General features: G+C 46.4%; 1 protein-coding gene across 1 annotated transcript; it reads left to right on the top strand.

Annotated features, from left to right (window-relative positions):
* Positions 1 to 13,818: 13,818 nt before the first annotated feature.
* On the top strand, positions 13,819 to 24,999 carry ODF1 (outer dense fiber of sperm tails 1). Its single transcript, XM_082364463.1, has 2 exons — positions 13,819 to 15,516; positions 22,388 to 24,999. The coding sequence occupies exons 1-2, from the start codon at positions 15,197 to 15,199 to the stop codon at positions 22,782 to 22,784; spliced, it is 717 nt and encodes a 238-aa protein (XP_082220589.1). The 5' UTR covers positions 13,819 to 15,196; the 3' UTR covers positions 22,785 to 24,999.
* The last annotated feature ends 510 nt before the right edge of the window (positions 25,000 to 25,509 follow it).

Here is a 25,509-nt window from a genome sequence, read left to right as displayed (position 1 = left end):
ACTTGAATTAACCCTGGTGGGGGAACATTCCATCCAGCTGTTAGAACCGGGGCTTTCTGCCCCCTCATCCCACCTCCTTTCCTTTGAGGGAACAGCCCACCTGCTTGGGGACATTCCCTTGTCACTCACCATATACCAGTTTTCTGAGTGGAAGTGTGGCTGGCCAGATGGCCCGCAGCATTACTCACTTTCCTCGGCTGAAACACATGGTTCCATTTCTGAAACACAGTATTTATTTTTAAAAAGAGCTCAAGAAAAAGCTGATTCATTGTTACTCCAGAGGAACTCCTTAAGGGAAGATAGTACCCTTAAGAGCAGACATTTCGTGAAAACCTTTTTGGTTTAAATAAAAGGAGCTGCTGTGTCAAATACATTCACCTGGGGAGCTTGTTAAACAAGGGGATTCCCAGGTCCACCCCTCCTGAAACAGGAACCTGGGCTGGGGCCCAGAATCGGGCTTTTTAACAAGCTCCCTGGGTGATTCATTTGCATCCTGAAGTTTGGGAGCCACTGGGGTAGGGGGGAGACACCCACTCATCATCAGTGCTGGGTTGGGTTGTAACAGTGAGTCAGGCCGGGAATGATGTGCCCGAACTCACCTGGCAGCCTCTGTGCTTCATTTGGATGACAAATTAGAAAATGATGTGCAATTAAGCTTTTCACCAGGCAGTTAATCAGTTCAACCCCTCTTGTACCTCAGAGCCAGCCTTTGTGTCCCTGGGTAATCAGGAAAGTCACCAAGACTCCCCAGGTAATGTGGCCTGGAGGATGACAGAGCAGAAGCCCTCAGATGTTGTCTGTCAACCCGGAAAACAGAACAGGCTGAGTCCTGTAGCCTCACCCCGACTGGGTTCTAACTCTCAGAAGCTGCTGAGGAGGAGCCCGGCATACCCGCAGATGTTTCTGTAGTGGTTCCCAAATGTCAGCCCAACCCAGGGTCTGGACCTGGGCCATCCAGAGAACTTATTAAAAATACAGATTTCTGGGACCCAGCCCTGAGGCACTGATGGAGAGTGTCTTGGAGGCTGGGCCCTGAAATCTGTATCCATGGCAATCCTTCCTGGGGATCGGGAACCACTGTGAACAGAGAGTACCGCTTGTTGGATCTTGAGGATATTAGAAATAAACCTACAGAGAAGTCAATGTAAAGAAAAGAAACTAGACATCAGATGGCAGGGGAACCATGATCCTGCAGCCCTAGATTCTACCAGACGTCCTAATAAGGGGAAGGCAATCGATGAGAACTGAAAAGAAAGACACCCCTTTAAAAGGGGTAATTCACATTTGTTTTGCTCCCTTTTAGCACCGGGAGCTTCCAGAATGATGGAGAGGGTGGGATGAAGAAGATTCTGACTGCACAGGCTGCTGGCTCCTATGAGGGGATTTCTTTTTTTTAAGGGGTATTTCCAGTGGTGTGTTATAAGTGGGTGCTCGGGGAAAAAAAGAAAGAAAAAGCCCTGATTTGTAATGTTGGCTGATTTCCCTGGAGTAAATCCTTCCTCTGTGGCCTATTTCAAGCTAGCAACGGGATGTCACTGAGCGTGAAGTTGGGAAGAGATAGGTGCAGTTGGCTCTCTCTGCTGGCGGAAGCTCGCTCCAGCACACCTCGGGATAGTCCCCAAATTCAAAGGAGACCTTCCTGAAAAAGTCCAGCAGTATCTGCAGCAACATCACCATGCTGGAATCCCTGTGGGAGGGAGACAGGCCGAGTAACTGGGAAGGCAGAATAACACCACCTGTGTGGTTGAGGGCTTCTCCTTACCAGCTGTGCGGACATTGCCGGGTACCACGCCAGGAGCCACGCTCAATGCCCACGCACAAACTTCCCAACAAAAAGCCAGCACCTCGCCTAAGGCAGAGCCCAGTTTCCCAAGGAAGTGGGGACATGCAGTGGAAACAGGAACCAAGAACTTCAGGTGGGAGAAGGGGGGTCTTTCTATTTGAATTCTGCTCATAAACACTCATTAAAGACCCAGAGTTCACGAAAAAGGAAATGGAACTGTTGCCCCGAAGCCCTGGTATCTGGACAAGCAGATTCTGCAACATTAGGGGGAGGGGCTTGGGATGACACATTCTGCACAACCTGAACTGGAGTGGAATGGAAACTATCCAGTTAATCATTCAAATCTGTGTCTAAGGAACCATGATGCTCAGTTATGCATTTCAAGTACTTTCAAAAACTGCTCTGGAGAGAGATGTGAAACCCATGATGGAGAGAAAATTAGCACTTATTTTCCCAAGTAGGTGAAAATGTGTTGGGTAAATAATGGGAAAGAAAGCAGAGGTTTCTGGGAATTACCTCGTCTGCATGAGTGAAGAAAGAATGAGGTGGGGTGGGAGGAAATGACAATGCAAATCCCAGATTTGATGGGAAATATCTTTCGTGCCCCTGGTCCTCAAGAAGAGCTGGTTGGTCCTGAAACAAAAGCAACCAACGGTGTACAACTCTGCTCTGTTCCTACGTTCCCTTAATGTGTTGGGCAGATCCAGAGTGAAAGACAAGGGGTAGAAGGACAGCAGAATGCAGGGATTGCTTTATTTTCAAGCCACTTCCTGTTGTGAGAACGCAAGCCCAGAGCATGTGGGTGCCCTTGTGTGTTTATGTTTGGGGTGGGAGTTAGGGAACGCTAGTAAAATCCCAGTTTACTAAAAAACAAGCAAGTGAGATCCTGCCGTACAATGATCTGCTATAAATGTTTGCTGGTGGGGCCGGCTGACAGGCAGTGACGCGCTGGAGCCAGCTGGGGCACTGGCTGGTGGGAGCCACGCATGCACGTCTCTTCCCAACTTGACATCAGCGACATGACACTGACAGCTTGAAATCGGCCACAGCAGGATTTACACTGCAGTAATTGGCAGATCCTGGGTCATTTGTTCCTGGAGAGCTGGTTATTACAGACCTACCACCGCACCACTGTGGGCAAGTTACTCTAATGAGAGGTTGGATCATAGCTGTGTCACTTAGTGTGCTCAGGCCACCGTCACAAAATACCACAGACTGAGTGGCTGAAACAACAGACATTTATTTTCTCACAGTTCTAGAGGCTAGAAGTCCAAAGTCAAGGTGTCAGCAGGGTTGGTTTCTCCTTAGGCCTCTGTCCTTGGCTTGCAGACTGCCGCCTTCTCGCAGCATCCTCACGGGCTTTGCTCTGTGCATGCCCGTCCCTGGCATCTCTTCCACTTCTTATAAGGACACCAGTCAGACTGAATTAGGGCCTACTCATAAGACCTCCTTTGACCTTAATTACTTCTTTAAAGGCCCAATGTCCAAATACAATCACATTGGGTGCTCTGGCTTGAGGTGCCTCTGGTCAGAGCGCCCAGGAGCATGAATCTTCCTTTCTGACCCTAACAGATAGCCCAGCTCGCCTCAGCCCCGCCACACCACCCTCTGTTTCTCCACCATCAGCTGCAGACTCTTGCCTGTTCTCCGTCAGTCCCTTCATCCCTCAATCCTCGCTGTGTCTGCTGTGCCCCAGGCACTGTGCTAGCGCTATGGGCGTGGCAGTGCAAGTGGCAGCCTAGTCCCTGGACACCTACACAAGCCATTACAACTGTGATGCTCCCTTGAGACAGAGCATGTCATGGGAGGACAGAGTGCACTGACCCCAGGGAAGTGCTGTTTGAGCTGAGATCTGAACCAGTGAGTAGGGTTAGCTGAGGAGGGAGGGGGTTAAGCGTGGGGGACACAGAGCAAGCAGACGTGCAAAGGCACTGAGGCAGAAAGAGCGAGGTGTGTTCTGCCGCCTTCAGGCCGCGCTCCCTTCTCCTGCCCCCAGCCCCACTCCCCACTCCAATGGGTCCTGCTTGGTGGGGAGGTGGCGAGGGGCGAGAAAGAACTCATGGACTGGGAGAAGGTGGAGTGGGGCTACAGGGCTTGTTAAGAGACTGGAGTCCTCTGCAAGTTTCCAAAAATCTTCAGTGTTTATTAAGAGAATGAGAAAGTTGGAGGGTAAGAGACTATGACCAAAGAGTAGAACTTCCAGAGCCAAGATTTAAGAGTGAAGCAGTTCCAGGAGATGATGGAGGCTGGAGGGACCTGCGGCGAGGGTGCTGAGGTGAATGTCATTGAAGGCAGGCAATTCAAGAAACCAAGAGCCTGGAGAGATGCCAGCCTGGGAATTGGCAGGAGTGAGAGGGGGAGAGACCGAGGACAACCTGGGTGAGGAGAGAGCAGAGGAGCTGCAGGAGAGGCCCTTTCCAAGACCACAGGCCCATCTGCCCTTGCCATCACCAGCTGAGTACGTGGGAAAGTTCGAGGGAAGCCACTGCAGCCTCTGAACCGGGCTCCTCCCCAGTCCCCTGCCTCCAGTGGTGACCCGCGCTGCTGTGCGGGGAACGTAACTAGGACTGCAGTAAAGGCCAGGGCCTGGGGACTGAACTTTGAGGAACATCAGGAAAACAGCACTCCAGATTTATTTATGGGAGAGATAAACATTTGTTTGCAAAACTAGGAGTAAAGGAAATTTAGAAAGAGAAACACACACTCAGGCATTAGTAGTATTGACTGTACCCTGGCTTCCCGGCCACCCAGGGGCACCCCCGGAGGCGTAACTTCAACAGTAATAAACCACAGGTCTTTGGCTGGCGGCCACCCACCGTTAAGCACCCCAGCCTTCTGCTGGGTCTTTCTCAGTTATTTCTGGGAGCTCTGCATGAGTGTTTCTAGACGCTCACAACAGCCCTCTCTGGTCCCACTGGGCGTCCACCGCTCTGCCCATGTCCTCCTCCAGCTCACGCTATGAAGCGTCCTGGTCGTCTAGCCTGGAAGTCACCTTCCCTGGAGCCGTTCTCTCTTGAGGACTCTGACATCCTTGCCAACGGTGCCATCTCCTGGGGCTTCCAGCACTGGTGCTGCCTCTAACAGCTTCCCGGAAGGGCACTGCTCCTCGATGCCTCTGTTAGTACTGCTGGGACCTCCTCCCCGTTGGTTCTGGGCACATCGGCTAATGTACTGAAGGGTGAAGGTGACAGAGCTTTGCCAAAGCCATCCCCTGCTTCAGGTCAAAGTGGGGAGACTGTTTTCCCCCCTTTTATTGTGTGTGATCTGAAAATCAGCTAGGATCCCTCTGGCCCTGGCGACTTAACAGGCTGGACCCCTCTGTGCATGCCCAAGGCGCTCTCCGAGGTCCCTAGAGGAGGCTGGCATCCTCACAGTCACCTCGGGGCTGAAGCTCCTGGTGTCCCAGTCAGCTCAATGCGTGGGTCCCTCACCATCTCACACATGCCACTTTCTGTTTCACACCAGCTTGGCCCTGCCACGAACCTCAGCTTATTCTTTGATTTTTATTAAAAACAAAACAAACAAAACCCCCGCCATTCATATAAGTGATCTGTGAGATGTGCTAGGCATTACTGAGTGCTCAGGAGGGGATGGAGGTTTATATCACAGCAGCACAACTCACAGAGAGATTGGACTTTCCTTAGTCTTAAAAATCACCCACTAGCGATTGTATACGAGTACACACACTTTGCAAAACTGTTCAGCAATGTCTAGCCGAGTTGAACGCATGCATACCCTATACCCGGACCAGGCAATTCCATCCCACAAACACGCTACGAATATTCACCAAGACGTGTACAAAAATGACCCTATGTCCATAGTCCCAACAACAGCCTCAAATGAAAAATGCCCAAATGTCCATCTATAAGTGTCCATCCACACAGAAAGCGTAACTAGGTTGTGGTGTATTTATATAAGGGAATGCCATACAACAGAAAGGAGTGAAATACAAATATAGGCAACAATGAGACTCTCAACTCTTATGTTGACTGGGAGAAGTGAGACACCAAAGAGTAGATAGATTTTTGTATATTTCCATTTATATAAAGTTCAAAACCAGACAAAACGAGTATTGGGTGCTAGAGAGCAGGAGCGGGTGCTAATGCCAGAAGGAGGCATGAACAGGGGCTGCTGGGGTACGTTCTGTTTCTTGATGGACATGCTGGTTACTTGTAGGTTCACCTGGTGAAAATTCACCAGGCTGAACGATTATGATGGGTCACTTTTCTATATGTGTGTTCTTCTTCAATAAAGTTTACATTAAATAATAGAGAGCCCTCCTGCCACTAAGGGATTTCCCACCAGCCACGTGGCCTTCCTCCTTCCCCTCCCACTTCCCGCTCACCTCCTCCAGTCCTGTCTGTTGGTCTCTAAGGAACAGGATGTGAGCTGTCTCGCTGCCCTGGCTCCTGTCCCTTCAGGGTTCACTCTTCTGGGTCCCCCCACCCTTCACTTACTCTTTTGGGGTTTTTTTTAAAGATATATTTATTTTGATGTGGACCATTTTTAAAGTCTTTATTGAATTTTGTTACAGTATTGGTTCTGTTTTATGTTTTGGGTTTTTGTGGGGTTTTTTCATTGTTTTTTTTTTGGCCATGAGGCATGTGGGATCCTAGCTCCCTGGGGACCAGGGATTGAACCTGCACCCCCTGTGCTGAAAGGAAAAGCCTTAAGCACTGGACCCCCAGGGAAGTCCCACTTACTCTTTTTTGAATAAAGAGAAATTCCTCCCTAAGACAAGTTCTTGTGCCAGCTTTTAAGAATATAATTTCTGGGCTTCCCTGGTGTAGAAGGGGTTAAGAATCCGCCTGCCAATGCAGGGGACACGGGTTTGAGCCCTGGTCGGGGAAGATCCCACATGCCGTGGAGCAACTAAGCCCGTGCGCCACAACTACTGAAGCCCGCGCACCTAGAGCCTGTGCTCGGCAACAGAAGAAGCCACCGTAATGAGAAGCCCGTGCACCACAGCAAAGAGTAGCCCCCACTCGCCACAACTAGAGAAAGCCCGCGCACAGCAACGAAGACCTGACACAGCCAAAAATAAATTAATTAATTAATTAATTTTTTAAAAAAAAGAATATAATTTCCCCCACCTGGAAGGGTTAGACGGGCTCAGGGAGGGGCCAGCAGCCCGGCAGCGCCGCACGGTGGTTACGCCTGGAGCTGCAGGGTTGTCGCCAGTGCACCTTCGGCTTCTGAGACTTGCCAGCAGGGTAGCCATAGAAAAGTGACTTGGCTGATCTGTGCTGCAGATTCCTCTCCTGTGAAAAAGCAACAACATTAGCACTGACCTCAAAGGGCTGACCGAGAGGGTCAAACAGACAAACATGTGACCAGCACCTAGAATACCACCTGGATGCGTAGCTATCACTACTGCTTTGAACCCCTCATCTTATAGAATATCTAATGAAAAGAGCTCCGTTTTTGTTTTGTTTCTTGCTGTCATACATGCTGGCCATCTTCCTGTACTGAAGACTCCAATATGAGTCGATGCAGGGGAGGGGCTGGATGTAATAGAGGCTGAGAACAGAATCAGGCCATAGAATCAGGCCACGCTGCACCCGGAGTCCAGGCCTCCCTCCAATCTGAGCTTTACACGCCCCTCCTCTAGGTGATTTCTTTCTCCAGAAGCAAATAGGTCCTAGCTGGACCCACAATTCCTGTCCACAAGCTGGGCCAGACCCAACTAAATTCCTAAAAGGGGTTCCAACTTGGCTGAAGCCAAGACTCTGCTACATAGGTTCTAAAAATATCACTTATAATTAATCAGTTTCTCTCCTTCTTCTTTCTTTTACACACCCACATGTGTGCACACACACGCATTATTCACAACTGGATTTTGAACTTTTAACTCTTCCTACTCTTTTGAGATCCACAGTTGCTACTGACCGTTGGATGCTTACTAGAACAACAACTGAACGAGATGATCAGCTCACAACGTGATAAAACAGAAGTCTCCTCATCTGAGAGACTCGAAGCAGGACGTGGAAGCCATGAAGGACCAAGGGCTCCACAGCTAAGGAGGCTGCCCCACTACGACCGCCTGGATTTCTGGGTTCAAAGTCCCTTAGTCCGCATCCCCCAATGCCAAAGTCCCAGGAAAGAGAACCTGGCCGACCAGCCACTGTTGGGCGCCTCGCTCGGTGCAGAAACCTATGCCCAGGATGGCAGACAGGTCTTGTCTTAGGAGGATTTCTGCCAGAGTCTCCCCAATCTTCCCTCCGTCGGGTGGGATTGGGGTTCAGTCCTGAGAGAAGGGGATCAGTGGATACACAGATTCCCCAAAAGCTCTGTAACGGAACTCTGCAAGTGAGGCTGAATACAGTGTTTTAGTAAAAGTTTAGCTATTGTGGCTTTGAAGTGCCATGGCACCGTGTAACTTCCAGAAGATGAATCAAAGCAGTGATTCTCGACGCGTGAGCCTTACAACCCTTTCAGGGGTCCAAGAGGTCCTTCCTTTCCCAATTATACACCAGTGTAAAGCTGGATTCTCTCTCTTTTTTAAAAAAAAAATTAATTTATTCTTGGCTGCGTTGGGTCTTCATTGCTGCGCATGGGCTTTCTCTAGTTGTGGCGAGCGGGGGCTACTCTTTGTTGCAGTGCCGGGCTTCTCACTGCGGTGGCTTCTCTTGTTGTGGAGCACGGGCTCTAGGCGTGCAGGCTTCAGTAGTTGTGGCACGTGGACTCAGTAGTTGTGGCTCGTGGGCTCTAGAGTGCAGGCTCAGTAGTTGTGGCACACGGGCTTAGTTGCTCCGTGGCATGTAGGATCTTCCCGGACCAGGGCTCGAACCCGTGTCCCCTGCATTGGCAGGCGGATTCTCAACCACTGCACCACAAGGGAAGTCCCTGGATTATCTTTTATGCTCAAAGCAAACATATTGCAACAGAAAATAGGTCGCAACAGCTTGGAGGCAAAAGGAGATATTTCAGCTGTCCTCTATGAAGCTGGACATCAGAAAGATTTGTAAAAGTGTAAAACAGTGTCACCGTTCTCAATTTTATTTTTTTTGGAAAGCAAATTTCCATAAAAAGTGCTACTTGTGTTAGCATGTTTACTATTGTTATTTTTAAATGCTTACATATTCTGTAAATGTCTCAGTTTTGATTTCTTATATGGGAAGTCTTAATAGATAAAACCCACATAACCAAGAGCTCTTTGGGATCCCCAATCATTCAGTGAGGGCACCGAGTCCTAACCACTGGACTGCCAGGGAATTCCCCAAATTTTCTTCTCAGGAGCCATTAGACTTGAAGACAGAGAGAGGAGGCTGGCCACCTGGATGGAATCCTACCTCTGCCGCTTGCTGTGTTAACTCCCTGTGCCTCAGTCCCCTTATCTGTAAAATGGGGATAAACAGCCCTACTTCAGAGGGTCACTAATCAGCCTGGCACAGAGTTGAGCATTCACTAAGTGTGAAATATTATTATTCTAGTAAGCATCTATTTAAGAGTTAGGCAGTTATGGCGGTGGTGGTGGAAGGAATATAAAAATTCTCATCCCCCTTGAATTAATCGGGCCACCATCTGCAACAGAAGCAAGTCCTTCTGTTTCTAGGAAGACATGGACACATGCTTTTTGTTTGAGTGATTCCAGTGTGAAGTTCAAGAAAGTTTTTTTGGTCTCTGTCCTCATCAACAAACTGGATTGCAGCTAACAATTTTTCTTGGTGAAAAATCCATGAGGCTGGAGGGGAGCAGGGGGAGAAGCAGCAAGTGGAGACACGAGAGGATGGGAGAAAGGAGTCAGAGACTATAGTCGTCACGAAGAATCCAGAGCTCATAATAAGACTTTTACTACGTTCAAAGCCACAGGTCTGTACCCCACTGAGGCGAGCTCCATCACTTAAACTGGGCAAACTGGATGACCACTACAGCCACTTGGTATTCCCACCTGCATTTCCAGCCTGCATCTCCTTCCCTGGTTTTGACATCTCCTACGTCCCAGGCAAACCAGGATGGTGATCACGAAAACCCCTGTCCACTCCTCAAATGTTAATGAGGAAATTTACTCGTGTATATACTTGGTATATAAAGCTCTCATAACTCCTTCCCAATAATGCCTGAATGATCATATTTGCTGAAAGAAAAAGGAAAGCACCTCCTGAGATCCTGGCCAAGAGCAACCTTCCTGCTGCAGCCACTTAGACCCAAGTTCACTCCCATTGGGTGCAGTTACAAGAGTAACTTACCAACATTCTCCTTCTCCTTATCCCTCCCTTTATCTGGCAGGAAGATACCTGTTAAAGCTCTTTGTGGATGTGGGAGTAAGAGGGAGGTAAATGATATGAACCACTGTGGTTGGCCATAGGAGCCCTGGTCATCCTAACCCAGTGAGGGCGCACTCTGTCATATGTACAAGCCCCCAGCTCTTCCATTCTTATCTGCCTGGGGTGCTTGAGCAGAGATTCCCTGCTGAGTAGGAAATGGTATGGATGACTTGGATTTTCCAGAGCTAATGTTCTGAGATAGAACCCCAGGAAAGTCTCTCTTGCCCCAGGGAGAGTGTCCATGGATGGGCCTTCCTGGGTGTTTCCAGACACTTGCCCTAGTTTGAGTCATCGCCATCACCTGTACCTACAGGGCCTTCAGCACTGGTGGCTGAGCTGATGCAGCTAGTTCTGGGTTAAGAGGGAGGAGCTGGACTATCTCTGGACAACGTCCACCGGAGCAAAGGCTGACCTATATGTTCATCCTGGAGTGGTCCTCTTGGACAGGTCCGGGGGACAGGCTGTCATGTCAGCTGTGTTCTTTAGTTACAAGAAACTGAACCTGCCGGGGTAACTGAAGAGAAGCAGGAATTTATTGGAAGGATATGGAAGAGTTCAGAGACTCAAAGGAAAGCCAAAGAGCCAACTTGAAAACAACAGAACAAGGCAGAAACTAAGGTGTAGTCTCTTCAGGGTCCACTGTCCACATGAATCAGCTCCAACCATCTCCAGTCTCTCTGTAAAAGGTCAAATTCCCAGAAGAGAGTCAGGTTGGCCAGCTTTGGTTACATGTCTGCCCCTTTACTGGGCAACTTTATTGATAGTACCTAATGGCAGATGGCGGGGTTGGAGGGAAGATAGTTATTTTATTGAAAGAGGGTGCCATAGATGATAGGTAAGAAAAGCATTAGATGTCCATTACAGGAAGACTTTCTCAGTGGCAAACCTGCTCAGAGAGATGGCCCTGGAGCCCACCCGGATTATAGAGGCAGAGGCCAGAGGTGGGCTTAGCAATTCAGTGCAAAGCTGATAGTGTCACAGACAGCACACTATCAAAAACTGTTTCATCATGGGCTTCCCTGGTGGCGCAGTGGTTAAGAATCCACCTGTCAATGCAAGGGACACGGTTTCGAGCCCTGGTCCGGGAAGATCCCACATGCCGCAGAGCAACTAAGACCGTGAGCCACAACTACTGAGCCTGTGCACCTAGAGCCTGTGCTCCGCAACAAGAGAAGCCACCGTGGTGAGAAGCCTGTGCACCGCAATGAAGGGTAGCCCCCGCTCGCCGCAACTAGAGAAAGCCCACGCACAGCAATGAAGACCCAATGCAGCCAAAAATAAAATAAAGAAAATAAATAAATAATTGTTTCATTAGAAGATTAGTGATATCCTCATTGAAGAAACTAAGAAATCACAGAAAAGTCTAGAAAAGAGAATTTTTAAAGTCATCTATAATTCCACCACTGAGAAACAACCACAGTTAATTTTTGAGGGTGTTTTTCTCCTCCTATGGATTCTTGTTAACATAGTTGAAGACATATTCTGTGTATGACTTTGAACTTGATGTTTAAGCACCGATTCAATAACTGCTAGAGGAGTATTTTTGTAACATTGGCCTAGGAAATGACTTGACCCATAGCTGTCCTACGTGGTGGAAGAGACAGAGGAGACCTTTTTGGGCCCATAGTTCCACCAGTACTGGGGACCAAGCATCCACTTTGCCCAGCCTGGGAAGTTGCCAAGGCCTGCCCTCCATCCCATAGGAGGTTCTATCCAGCCAAGGTGGATGGGAACTTCCGCAGACATTGTCCTATGTAAGGAAAGGCCCTCATCTCCACTTTAGAGCCCATGGAAGCTCCTTGTGTTTATGCTTCAGGGAACTGTGATTCTAGATCATTCCTGTGGGTTTCTGCTTGTTCTGATGAATTCTACATTGTCCTTCTAACATGAATGGATCATATTTCCATCTGATCTTTTCAGGCGCCACTACCTTTAAGTCATTTGAAATGATGTCAAGAATATGCTTCATGATAAAGAGTGAAATTACTAGGAGGATGGCATCATGGGAGAATCCTAGTTAAAATAAAGCTGTAACTATCTTCATAATGTGCCAGGTATAATATAGATGTGTGTGTACTTAAATTCCTGAACCTGTATATTTAACAATCTAAAACTGAGAGCTTGCTTGTTTTAACCTTTGCTGACATTTGCTAAGGGACAGAATTCATGGTGATATAAGAGTTCAGAAGTCCATCATTTGGAACTAGAGAAATATGCATAACTCCCACAATGAACTCTCAGGCCATATTCCTATGAACACAGTCTACCTTCAGAACTGGATGGAATCACTCTTGAAAGACTTCAGCATTTGTCCACACAGGAGTATTATTCCCCTTTGTTTTTTAACTCATCCCATGTGACTCGGGCTCCAGCCTCCCATTTTAATGTCTTCAGAGAAATCTGTTTTCTTTACTAAAATACTTCATCTGCCCAGAAAAGGGATCCCTAGGTCAAGGCTGGGGAGTGCTGGGTGTGGTCTAGTGATACACAGGGGACTTCAGCATAAGGGGCTCTTACCTCTCTGATTATTCCTTCTAAGAGACTATCATGAGCTCCTTTAATTCTCTCATTTTTTATCATTGTTCCTCAGGAGTCTGCTTCCGCCCTCTTCTTTTTTTCAATCTATTCCTCCTCCTCTTGCCCATTCTTTTTTTTTTCTTAATTTATTTTTGGCTGCATTGGGTCTTCGTTGCTGCGTGCAGGTTTTCTCTAGTTGCAGTGAGCAGAGGCTACTCATTGTTGCGGTGCATGGGCTTCTCATTGTGGTGGCTTCTCCTGTTGCGGAGCACGGGCTCTAGACGCAAGAGTTTCAGTAGTTGTGGCACGCAGGCTCCGTAGTTGTGGTTCGCGGGCTCTAGAGCGCAGGCTCAGTAGTTGTGGCGCATGGACTTAGTTGCTCCACGGCATGTGGGATCTTCCCAGACCAGGGCTCGAACCCGTGTCCCCTGCATTGGCAGGCAGATTCTTAACCACTGAGTCACCAGGGAAGCCCCCTTGCCAAACTCTTTATGGAATTGTGGCTCCTGAATTGATATCTCTGGCCCAGCTTTATCTCAAGTTCCAGACCCACTTAGCCACAAGCTACTCCACATTTCTACCTTAAAGTTGTCACTAGCACCTCAAGCTCAGCATGTCCTCCAAAATTACTCTTCTTCCTGTGTTTCTTATCTCAGTCAATGGCACCACGGTTCTGCCTAGCTAGAAACCTACGAGTCCTCCCTCACTCTATCCTCTTTCTGGTCACTAAATTCTGTTTAATTTACTCATTTGGTCATTCAGTGAATCAATTTTAAACTCCTACCCTGTGCCAGCCATTGTGTTGGGTATCTAATGGTGAACAAAAATAGGCCCCTGCCCTCATGGAGCTTACAGTCTAGTTGGGGAAACAGACAAATGGTGTTGTAAAAGAAATATGCAGAGTGCTGAGCGTTTAGTCTGGGGGACAGGGAAGACCTCGAAGGAGGGACGTTTAAGAGAAGAGCTAAAGAACACCTTAGGAGTTAACTAGATCAAGGGGTGGTGTGGGGAGTTCAATCTCTAAGCAGACAGAACAGTGTGTGCACAAGTCCAGAAAGAGGTGGAATGAGAGAAACTTCAAGGAAGCCTTTGTGGCTCAAGTGTAATGAATTACAGGAACAGTGATGAGAGAGGAGAGGAGAGGCAGGCAGAGGCCTTATTGTTCAGCACCTTGTAAGGGTGTTGGACCTTCTTCTAAGAGGACAGAGAAGACTCTGAAGACTTTGGGGGGCGGGTAGAGTTGAGGGGTAGCAGATTTATATATCAACCTCACTCCAGCTACAACGTGGAGAGTGGATTGGGTGGGGCCTGAGTGGATGTGGTGGGGAGGAGAGCCCATTGGCTTCCTTCTTGCCACTCCTATGACCATGGTCCCCAGTCCAGGATTTGGCTGTCTCTTGCCTTCCAGCAGAAGACACTGCTACTGTTTTCCCCTTGAACTGCACCTTCCACGTGGCTGCTGGACTACCTTTCAACTTCTCTCAACAGAAACAAAAACCAGTGATCCTTCATTGTGCTCAAAATAAAGTTAAAACTCTTTAGCTGGCCACAAGTCCCTTTAAACCTGGCCCTTGTCTCCCTCTCCAGTGTCACACCCAACCACTTGTCCTCAAGTACCCTATGCCTTAGTCCACTAAAAGGGGATTCGAGAGGCAGAGAGCAGTTTGAGGGGAAAGGCCCAGAGGAGCAAAGTACCCGAGCCAAGGCTGAGGCTGAGCCCCAGGTCCAGCGTGTTGATCCAGCTGAGAGCACAGAAAACTGGCCCAAGCGGGGGTTTCATACTTTTGGCTTCAAGCAACTTCAGGCAGTTGGCTATGAGTATCAAGGACCAACACTTGGGAAGCACCTGGGGATAAGTCATCTGGCGGCTTGGACGTAAGACCAGAGGTGTAGTTGCTGGGAGGTGGTGATTGAGGACAGGACCCTGAGCACTGAGAGATGGCAGCTTAAGAGCAGGACCCCAACCACGGGAGAACTGAGGTTCCAGGACAGCCAGGATGCCAGCTTATAAAGAATGGGCAGGACCCAGAGACTTGGGGCTCAGAAGGTCAAGGACAAAGGCTGACTTGAGGATGGCTTGGTAAGGAGACCCATGGGAGAGTTCTTTATATTCCACCTCTAAAGGGAAAAGGGGACAGAATGAATCCTGTAGTGTAGGGGCAAGGCTAGATGTCAAGGCTAGAGCGAGAAGGGCATAAAGAAAGGAGCCAGGCAGCTCCTTCCATCCGCCCCCCCCCCCACCAAGACCTTCATAGTTGTGGCTAGTCCACAGGACACACACAAGTCAAGAACATTTCACTTTAGCTCAATAAACCCCAAAGAGCTGTGATTACTTGAGGGGGGGCCCATCCCAACTCAAGGTGAATGAAATCTTATATGGTTCTGAGAGCAGCTTTGTAACTCTAAGGAGGGTCTCTGGAGACCATGACTGTGCACAGTTCTCATGGTAACCAAAAGACTATGACATACTTAGAGGGTGGTGAGGTCACAGAACCCAAGCTTTAAAGTAAGTGAATCATGTGTGGCTCATTTATTTTTAAAAGAAACTTCTGAGAAGAGCTTAGAACAATTTTTCTCCCCCGAGTGCCATTTCCCAAAGGTACTCACAGAACAATAAGGTGTGACTGTAATGGCTGCACTGAGTTGTCTTCTGGACAGTGTTAGAAGGGACATAAAGAAGGTGGACAGAGAACTAAGGCAGTTGAGATGCATCGACGAACTCAGCACACGATGCCTGTGTGACTTATACGTGCACCCGTATTGCTGCTGTGACTTGCACCCGTACCCACACTGCCTGTGCTATTCAAAGCGATCACAGACCTGCGGCCTGTGTGATCTCTACCCATGTTGCGGGTGTGATGTCAAGCTTTACTGTCTTCGCCCGTCTCTCAGAAGTTTGGAGAGGAAAGCCATTAGAGCCATGGAAGATGAAAAGAGAGAGCTTGCCAAGTAAGAGAACTTCCTAAGGTTTTTATAGTTGGTATATTAGCCTCCTAAGTTGGAAAAAGGGGGGGAAAGTGTGACAATCGATACTTGAGCAAAGATGAAATGGGTTCAAGATAATGACTCTGGTGACTTAACAAAGATTTAAAAAAAGAAGAGTAAATGGGTCCATGATGGGAATTGTAAGATTCTCAAGACAGTGTAATGATGTCGATTGGCAAGGCTGTTTTCGGCTTATAGCAGGAGTGCCAACGTGATAAATAATGTGGCTTTAATGAGAGAAAGAAACAGGGGGGCGTCATTAAAAAGCTATTGGAAGCAGCAAAATAAACATTTTTTCTGGTTATGAGTAAAGTGATTTGAGTATATTTCGGCTTACAGAAATGACTTTGGGAGAAGTAATAATAATTGATCAAATCCTTAATGTTTGCCAGAGGCTTTAAGAGCAAGGGAGCAAATTGAACAACAGAGGCATTTATATGGTTTTGTAGGAAATCCTTTCTCCTACTCCCCAACTCTTGATGACTTAAAATTCATCTGGAATTGGGTTTATTGTCTGCCTCCCCCTTCAACTGTAGCAAAGATTGTGCAAATAAACTACAGAACTGAGAGCTGCAGTTTTCAGAATACAGTTGAAAAGGTTTTAATAGAATTGGATAATTTTAAATGCACTTTAAAATTTTGGGGGTTTGATCACATTTTATTTTTTGCTTGAGAAAGCTTTCCTTTTCTGTCTACATATGCCATTTAGTCTGTTACTATGATGAAAAAAATGGTTGAAAACACTGTCCCCTGGTTAAATAAATTATGGTACATCCAAACATTGGGATGATATGTAAATGTAAAAAGGACTGATGAAGCATTTTAAGTATTGTCATATTAAGTGAAAAAAGCAACGTGCAGAAAAACTACTTAATATACTATTTTTTAAAAGAAGGACATAAATAGATGATCTTTTGTATTGAAATCTATGTGACACATAACATTGTGTAAATTTAAGGTGTACGATGTTAATTTGATACATTTATATATTGTAATACGATTACCATTGTAGCGATAATTAGAACCTCTATTGTGTTACATAATTATCATTTCTTTTTAGTGGTTGGAATAATTAAGTTCTAGTCTCTTAACCACTTTAATGATTGTAATACAATATTTGTTGTCTATATTCACTATACCATGCATTAGAGCTCCAGGACTTACTACTCACTGCCAGTTTGTGTCCTTAAACAACATCCTTCCTACCCCAATGATAGATTAATAGGTTAGATGACAGATAAATAAATAGATTAGATAGATAGATAGATAGATGATAGATCGATAGAAAGTAGATGATGGATGGATGGATGGAGAGAGAGAGAATGAGGCCCTTGACAACCGTGACAGTGATGTTTCCCTGGAAAGGGCAGTAGGGCAATTATTGTCCAGGTCATCAGTCACCAAAGGTCAGGAATGGACCTCCCTCAATAGTCTGAGATGGAACTATTGGCAATAAACTCATCTACACTCAATTTGAACCAGTTTTAATTTTTACTCCTTAGAGTATCAAGTTATATAAATTTCATGCAGCGTGAGTCAGGGGTTCTTTTTTAAGTACTTGGTCTAAATGAAGGGTTACTTGTGAGCAGGTGTGTCCACTTCCCTGTGCCTCTGAATACTCGAATACCCTTGATCCAAGTCTGCTCAGCCTTTGTCTCCTGGCTGTCCCTATTCTCCAGACTCTCCAGGTGAGTTCTTCACCACCTGGGCACCCCCTGCCTACTCTGGGAGTCTCAATGATCTGCAGTGGACACAACTTCAGGCTTAAGTCTCGGCAGTGTGGTTTTTACAAGAGGTAATGTTTTCTCTGGTTCGTCATACTTTTCCTGACAATGCTTGGATTTTTTGCTAATTTTTTTTCTGTTGCTTGTGGCAGTATATGAAGCTGCTGTTGTCTTCCTGGATCTCTGAACTGATAATCCAGAGTCCATTTCAGAAATGACCTCAGGCTTGCCCTTTTGCATCTCTCCCCAGCCGCTTTTCTTCTTCCTATTCATACCACCTTGGGAATGCTCTATTGCTCTATTTCTGACAGCTTGACATTTCACTAACCTGGAAATCTTAGTATTACCTGCAAACCTAAATATTCAATTTTCTGAATATGGATGAAAATGTTAAACCCTGATCCAGCTCCAATCCCAGAGGACTCCTACATTAATATTTTTTTCAGTGAAATGCCTCTTTTTTCTTCTCTCTCAGCTCCCAGTCCATGACTAAATAGATCCAGAAATATCATGCTGATTCAATTTTTTAAAAAACAATCTTTGGTGTGAAACTTTGTCCAAGGCTTTTAGAATGTAGAAATCGTATTCACATGACCTTTTACCCCTTAAAGAGAAAGATAGCAGTTTGGTTAGGTTATGACATGTCCTTTCAGATGCCAGGCTGTGTTATCCAGAAGATTCTTTGCCCAATGGGGAAATAAGATTCCCTGGTCTATAGTTGCCATGGCCCCACTGGAATTGTCTTTCTGTGTGACAGTCTATGTGCTCTGTCTCTGGGTGCTCCTTTAATAACGGGCAAGAAGTTTTGGCTAACCATATAATTCCCCCCAAGAGTCATTTGAGCCTTCCTGAGTGTGTGTTATTTGATTGATGCACATGCGTGTGTGTGTGTGTGTGTGTGTGTGTGGTGCGTTTTTGGACTGGGTACAGAAGGTCCAATTCCTTTTCATTGTTTACTGAGCAGTTGCTTCAAAAGACACCTTGGCAGTATCTTCATTAGTAGAAACCCAAGTAAGTACTTTCATTTCTTTAGCTTCTCTGATATTCTTTTTTCCTCCCCAAATTTCCTTTTGCACCCCAAGCACTCACCTTTTCCGACTCTTCCTTCCTCTTCTGGATTGAGAGAGACTGAAGTGACTGAATTTGGTTTCCTTTGTAAGAAGCCATGTGACCAGCCTGATGTAAGTTTGCACCTGACTCACCTCCACACTTCGTGGGCTTCCTGTCTTCTGTACTCAAGTGCCAGAAGCAAAGTCAGCCCCTCCTCAATCCTGCCCTTACGAGTTTATTATCTAATTACCAAGCCCGCGGCAGAGTGGCTCTGACACCTGGCTTTAGTCCTTGCGGGTACATGAACCTTGATTTGCAGCTGCGCCCAGGAACGCACTGGGCTCAACCCTGTGACCTTTGCTGGTGCCTGGAAACTCATCCTGAGACTGTGCTTGCATCTGCTCATCCAAGTATCCGTGGGCAGCCTGCAGCTCGAGAAGTTCCCTTGAAAAGCCCCCCACAAAGGGCACCATCTTCTGAAAACTTCAAAAACCTGTCCTCTGGTTTCTTGTTTACCCCTCACGCTCTGAGTACGAAGTTTTCACGGAATCGCTCTCAATGGGGGAGGCTGGTAACTGTTAGCCCTCAGGGTTGCATTCTTTGTGGTTTAGCGGTGCCTTCCTGGGTCTTAAGCCCTCAGGGAATCTTTCCATCCCCCATCCTTTGACCCAAAGATCAGGGCATAGTCACACCTCGGGAAGCCGGCAGAGAGGAACTCCGGGGCTTTATGGCTTTACTTACTTTACGGCTGGTGGCTGGTTGGCTTTCCGCTGAGAGGAGAGTTCGCTGTTTCCCTCTGTGTCCCTGCAGAGCTGGAAGCGAGTTGGGCCCCTTGGTCCCCTCTCATCACAATCTCTTTGTACGCAGAGGTCTCGGGGTGGCAAGAGTAGGCGTTGCTGCCCATCCAGGCCAAAGGCATGTCCATTATTTGACCTTAGTGTTTAATGACACAGGACTCGGGGCCTGGTCGCTTAAGGCCTTGAATTTCAGGGAAGTCTGTATAAAGCGGAGCCTGGTACAGCCTGTTAAAGAAAGTTACCCTTTATTGAGTGAAAACCAAGTGCCTAACACTTCATCTTCATTTAATCCTTGTAACACCGTGGCCATCTTACAGATGATGAACCAGAGTCAGGGCAATGTTCTTGATCATCAGGAAATGGGACAGCTGGGACTTGAAGCCAGGTTTGCCTGACTCTGGAATCCATGTGCTTAATCACCTGGTTAGTGGTCCTGAGTGATCTCCCGACCAGGACCAGCAGCCAGCATCACCTGGAACTTGTTAGAAATGCAAATTGTTGACTCCTCCCCAGACTGGCTGAATCAGAAACTCTGGGGGGTGGGGCCCAGACACCTGTAATTGAACAAGCCCCGCAGGTGTTCAGATGCACCTGTGTCGTGCCACTCTGCTCCCGCTGATACCCTTCTTCAGTATCAACCAAAAGTCAGGAGGAGAGAGACAAGGCAGGAAATGGGAAGAAGGAGAAGAAAGAAGAGAGAGGGAAAGATGCATTGGAAAGGAACAATTGAGCTTAATGGGTCTTTGGAGGGATCTAAATTAGGAGAAAAAGTGAAGTACTCCAAGGAAACTAGAGGAAGGCCAGCCTCCCTTTGGTTCAGAGTAGAGACAGGCATTCTCATCATCCTCATTACTTTATTCGTCAGCCGGCTGAACCTGATTCATATCTTTGTGAAGATGGCTGGCGATATCCTTCACCTCTGCTGTGGGCAGTATCGCATTCAGGAGCTTGGTCATACATTCAGGTGAAATTCAGCTTCAGCTGGGAGAAGAGGTGACAGCCCAGAGTGGCAGACAGATGGCACTGCCCACTTGCTTTTCCCCAGCTTTCCGAAGAGCGTTCTGCCACCAACCAAAGAGGCTGACTTGCCTCTGTTTACTATGACTAAGTTCCTCCCTGGTGATAGCTAGTAGAGCAGGCCATCTCTCTTTGCCCAGAACCCCATAGAACCAAGGAAAATCGCATGTGGGGTGACAGGTACTTTGCCGGGCAGGAGTCAGGTTGCAACTTCAGAGTTAAATCTGATGAGTAAAATGAGGCTCCTGCAATTTCTCCTAAACCTACACATCCCCACTGATAAACCCTGGCCTAGAAGCAAAAGGAAGAAGAAACCTGGTCTAGCCAAGACTTCGGGGCAATTTCCTGAAGACCCACATTTGTGAGACCCCTTTTCAGCTGCTGCAGTGGGGACGCGGCTGAAGTGACAGGAATAGAGGAAGAGGGGGAATCTAAGCAAAACAAAAACGAAACAGGAACAACGAACACATACTTCAAGACTCATATTGTAAGAGGAGGATATAGATCTGGGAGCCAGCTTTGCCTTGTAGATCTGGCTCCCAGATCCATCTCCTGTAGAAGGCAACAGGGCTTATGGGTATGTTAAAAAAATATTCCCTCTTTTTGCTTATCTGTATTTTCTGAGTTTTTTACAATGAACTTGTATAACTTAAGTAACAAAAAGAAGTAAGTGTATAAAAAAATTCAGCAAAAAAAGTAAGAATTAAAAATGTATCTCAAACCAATCACCCAATCAGAGTCCAGACTCTTCAAACCAGAAGAGCTTCTAGAAAGCATACATACCAATACCTCCCTTTGGAGGCCAAGAGATGCAAGAAGATTTGCCGGGAGTGAGTCTTAGAACACAGATTTTTTTGAACACAGATTTTTTAAAAAAACGTTAAGGGATAAAAAGAAGAGCATTTCAGAGCATTAGGTTGTCTTTGGAAGGATCAGGCAGTTAGAAAGAAAGTGGTCCCTGAGCAGGGCCAGAGCACACAGGGCTGATGCCAGGCTGCTGAGGTCCTCATGCCAAGAGCTCAGTCTGACTGATGGTTAAAATCATGACCTAGGCATTAAACAAGCCTGGATTTGAATCTAGGCTCTGCCATTCACCACCTTCACCACCTCCCCATCTACAAAATGGTGACAACTACACCTGCATGACAGGGTTCTTGTGAGGGTCAAATGAAACAATGCCTCTAATGGCTTAGCACTTTCCATGGCACATTGTGGGGAAAAAAAAAAAGAAAGAAAAAGAAAAAACACACAACAGACAAAAGCCTAGCATCCTAACTATGTGGCAAGCACTAGTATAGATTCTTTTCATTCATTAACTAATTTAAGTCTCATAAAACCCCTAGAAATGGGTTACTATTATTGTCCCAATTTTACAGATGAGGAAACTGAGGCACAGAGCGGTTTAAGGAGCCTGCCCAAAGTTCCATAACTAATAAGAGGAGGAGCTGAGATTTAAATGCAAGAGAATGTGGTGATCATTTTGTAATGCATAGAACTGTCAAATCACTATGTTGTGCACCAGGAACTAACATAGTATTATAGGTCAATTGTACTTCAGAAAAACCCAACCCACCAACCAAACTCACAGAAAAAGAGATGAGATTTGTGGTTATCAGAGCAGTGGGATGGGGTGGGGGGGATTGGATAAAGGTGGTCAAAAGGTACAAACTTCCAGTTACAGGATAAATAAGTACTAGGGATATAACATACAACATGATTAAGTAACAGTGCTGTAGGTTATATATGAAAGTTGTTAAGAGTAAATCCTAAGAGTTCTCATCACAAAGAAAAAAATAACTTTTTCTATTTAATGTTGTATCTATATGAGATGATGGAGGTTCACTAAACTTATCATGATAATCATTTCATGACGTATGTTAAGTCAAATCATTATTCTGTACACCTCAAATTTACACGGTGCTGTATGTCAATTATATCTCAATAAAACTGGAAGGAAAAAGAAAAAAGGAGAATTAAAAATAAATACAAGAGAAAGATCTGGAAGGCCAAGCACCCATCTGTTGTTAACAGGGGTTTACCTGTGAGGGAGTGTGATTTACATGGGAGGACTCTCATTTTTTACTTTTACACGCTTCTGTAAAGTTTGACTTTTCACAATGACTAGTGTGTATTACTTTTGCTGTTTTTTTTTTTTTAAAAAGAGGTAAAAATATTGCTTGTCAAGCTGTGTCTGAGCTCCATGGTCTGAGCTTCTTCCTCCCACCCTTTCCTTTTCCTAAATTGCAGATTGAGAAGAACAACAAATAGAATTCTAGCCTCCTCTTGCTGTAGCAGTAACGTTTTAGGATCAGTGAACGTGTGCGGCTTCGAACCCGATCAAGTCAAGGTGCGAGTGAAGGACGGAAAGGTGTGCGTGTCAGCTGAGCGCGAGAACAGATACGACTGCCTGGGATCAAAAAAGTACAGCTACATGAACATCTGCAAAGAGTTCAGCTTGCCCCCGTGTGTAGACGAGAAGGACGTGACGTACTCCTACGGGCTCGGCAGTTGTGTCAAGATCGAGTCTCCCTGCTACCCTTGCACGTCTCCCTGCAACCCCTGTGACCCCTGCAGCCCCTGTGACCCCTGCAACCCATGCTATCCCTGTGGGAGCCGGTTTTCCTGTAGGAAGATGATTTTGTAAAGTGTAGGAACCCAGGACTTAGTAGAGTCAGGTATCCAGCCCGGCAGCTCTTCTAGTGTTTCTCTCCCCCTTCCCATGGCCTGTGTTATTCAAGAACATAGAATACTGAATACATAACTGCAATCCACTGGTGTGTGAAAGTATTTTGGTTCAACCCACCACAGAGCCCCGCCAGGTTAGTGGGCAACGGAAGGATGAACAGATGGGAACGGAGATGAATGGTGAGATCTGCCCTCCTGTGTGCTACTCCATACCCCACTACCTCCAAATTCCAGGAAAAGATACTTTTGGGGTGGGCATCCCCAGACACTGTTTTTCCAAATGATTTTGTGACATGACCTTGCCCAGAAATGAAACAGTCAAAGCAGAAACCAAGACTAGTTAGGGCTGAAGGCAAGCGCTTTTTCAAAACTACTGCGGTAGGGAGCACCAGACAGAAAGTGACTCCCCAGTGGAAATGTGGTTGGAGTTTTGACTGGGGCAACGATGAGGGTACAAAAGTATGGGGGGAGCATGTTCAGTGACAGAGGGTGGGGTGGCCATATGCTGTCGTGTCTCAACATTCCTGTGATTTGGGGGAAGGGCCAGCTCTGGCTCAGGGTGGTTTGCAAGCTCCTAAGGATTTATTTCAACTATCTGCTTTTCTCAGACCCTAAAACTCCTTCAAGGCACAGAAGTTCAGTCCAAAGTTCATGAGTGGAAAAGTACAGCTTTCATGAAATGATAGCATAGTTCACCTGAACTTGGATCCTCATGGACACAGCCCGTGAGTAATTCGTGACCGCCAAGACAGAAATAAGTGTAAAGGAAGAGGGAGATGATGGGGAGGGATCAGAATGAGAACACTGGCTGGTTACAGATCTGACTGTCACGGGGAACGCAAAACCCTTGCGTTTGCACAGTAAGTCTTTTTCATTAGTCTCAGCTGCACGTGCGTTAAAGCCTTGGCTGCACATGGGAATCACTTAGGGAAGCTTTAAAAACATGGATGCCAAACCATAAAGGTAAAACACAAACAAACCACACACACACACACACAAAAGAAAAAAGAAAAAAAAAATTTTTTTTAATGTTTTAAAGAAAAAGAAAAAAGTACTGATGCCTGGGTCCCATCTCCAGAGATTCTAATGCAATAGATTTGAGGTGTGCAGCCTAGACATCGAGATTTTTAAAAGTCTCCCCAGGTAACTGAATCACACAGGTAAGGTTGAGAAACTCTGGATGGGATCTTAAAGCTCTCAAAGCCCTTTTTCTTTAAAAGCTTCCTTCAAGTTCAAGGTTAAAGAATATTGATGGTGATAGCAAACACATTTTGCTTTAAGCTGAGGAAAGTAATGGCCCGCTAATACAGGTGGTGAATGAAAAACATTGAACATTTCAAAAATGTATTACCTAGCAGCTAGGTATAAATGAATGTTTGTATGTACCAAATGGTAGAGTTACCTTTATAAGTGGCTTGCCATACTTTGATGACATGTTCATAAATATTCTAGTTTCTAAGTAACACATTTTAAAAATGGATTTTGAAAAAATTTCATGCCGTGGAGTCAATGGAATCCCACTGGTGTCTTGAAAAAGCAGGACTCTCTGTCCTCTGGAGGGTGCCATTCCCCGGCATGCCTGGTGACAGTCGATTATTTTATTCACCTGCCCACCTGCTCACCCTCCTGTTAGTCCAGATTCAGTTCATTCATTCACCAACCTGCCAGCCAGATTCATCCGTTTAAATGCCAGATACTGTGCTCTATAGCAGAGACGGAGAGAAATACCCTCTTCACAAATGCCTCAGATTAAATTCAAGGAGGTGTTTGGGGGGGTTGGGAGAGGAGGGAGTTCCAAAGAAACTGAATTTACAAGGGCTAGGAGAGGCCAGAGGGGCATTCCAGATGGGCCTTGGGCATTTCCAAGGAATGTACTGGTGACCTCACTGCCTCGCAGGACGCCTTGGGGAAGCCAGAGGCCGCCCCTCAGCTTGAAGCCTGGCTTGCGCTGGATTGGTTGCCTGAGTCTGCGCACCATCCTCACAGGCAAGTGTTTGTCTACTGAGTACCTGCTATGATGAAGCGCAGTGCCAGGAGCTGTTGTCAATGAGAAGTACCTTTCCAGGAACTGCTCACAGCGAAGGCAAGACTAACACCATGCTATAATTGTCAAAGGCTTTAGGTGTGCTTCAGACAATGTGTCAGTAACAGGAAGAGTCCTGGAGTCAGGATGCCAGACACTGCTCCAGAAGCAACTGGTCCACCACTTAGAACCCCTTCCAGCAGATCATCTTTCTCTTTGCACTGTAGAGAGCTCCCCCAGGGGCATGGTCATGACCCTGTGTGGCTGGAATAACTTCTGCTCTTAGTGGAATGGGGATCACTAAGCATCAGAATGTCTGAAATTTCCAGTCTGGAAGGTTCTGGAGGGAAAATACTCCTTTTCTTCTACTAAAACTTCAGTGACAACTGCATTTTCATACACTAAGGAAAATGGCCTGAGAAGAATTTTACTCCAGTTTGTGATTTATGTAGTTATTTATTTATTTTTGCAGAAAACAATCTTTTTTTTTTTTTTTTTTACACTCATGAATTCGTAGGTCAGAAATTCAGGCAGGGCTTGGTGAGATACTTTGTCTTTGCTCCATTTGGGAAGAACTAAATGGCTGGAATCTTCTGGAGTCTTCTTCATTCACTATTTGGCACCTAGGCTGGGGTGACTCCAAGGGCTGGGCTGTGATTTT

The sequence above is a fragment of the Balaenoptera borealis genome (genome assembly GCF_965194805.1).
Source record: "Balaenoptera borealis genome assembly, chromosome: 17".
Classification (NCBI taxonomy): Eukaryota; Metazoa; Chordata; class Mammalia; order Artiodactyla; family Balaenopteridae; genus Balaenoptera; species Balaenoptera borealis.
The sequence above is the reverse complement of the archived record's forward strand: the minus strand, read 5'-3'. Positions and strand labels throughout refer to the sequence as shown.

Excerpts from the sequence above, each read along its gene's own strand:
- ODF1 (XM_082364463.1), top strand. The coding sequence starts at position 15,197 with ATGGCTGCACTGAGTTGTCTTCTGGACAGTGTTAGAAGGGACATAAAG. Across the intron at positions 15,517-22,387 it reads GAAAAGAGAGAGCTTGCCAA|ATTGAGAAGAACAACAAATA; the intron begins GTAAGAGAACTT and ends CCTAAATTGCAG.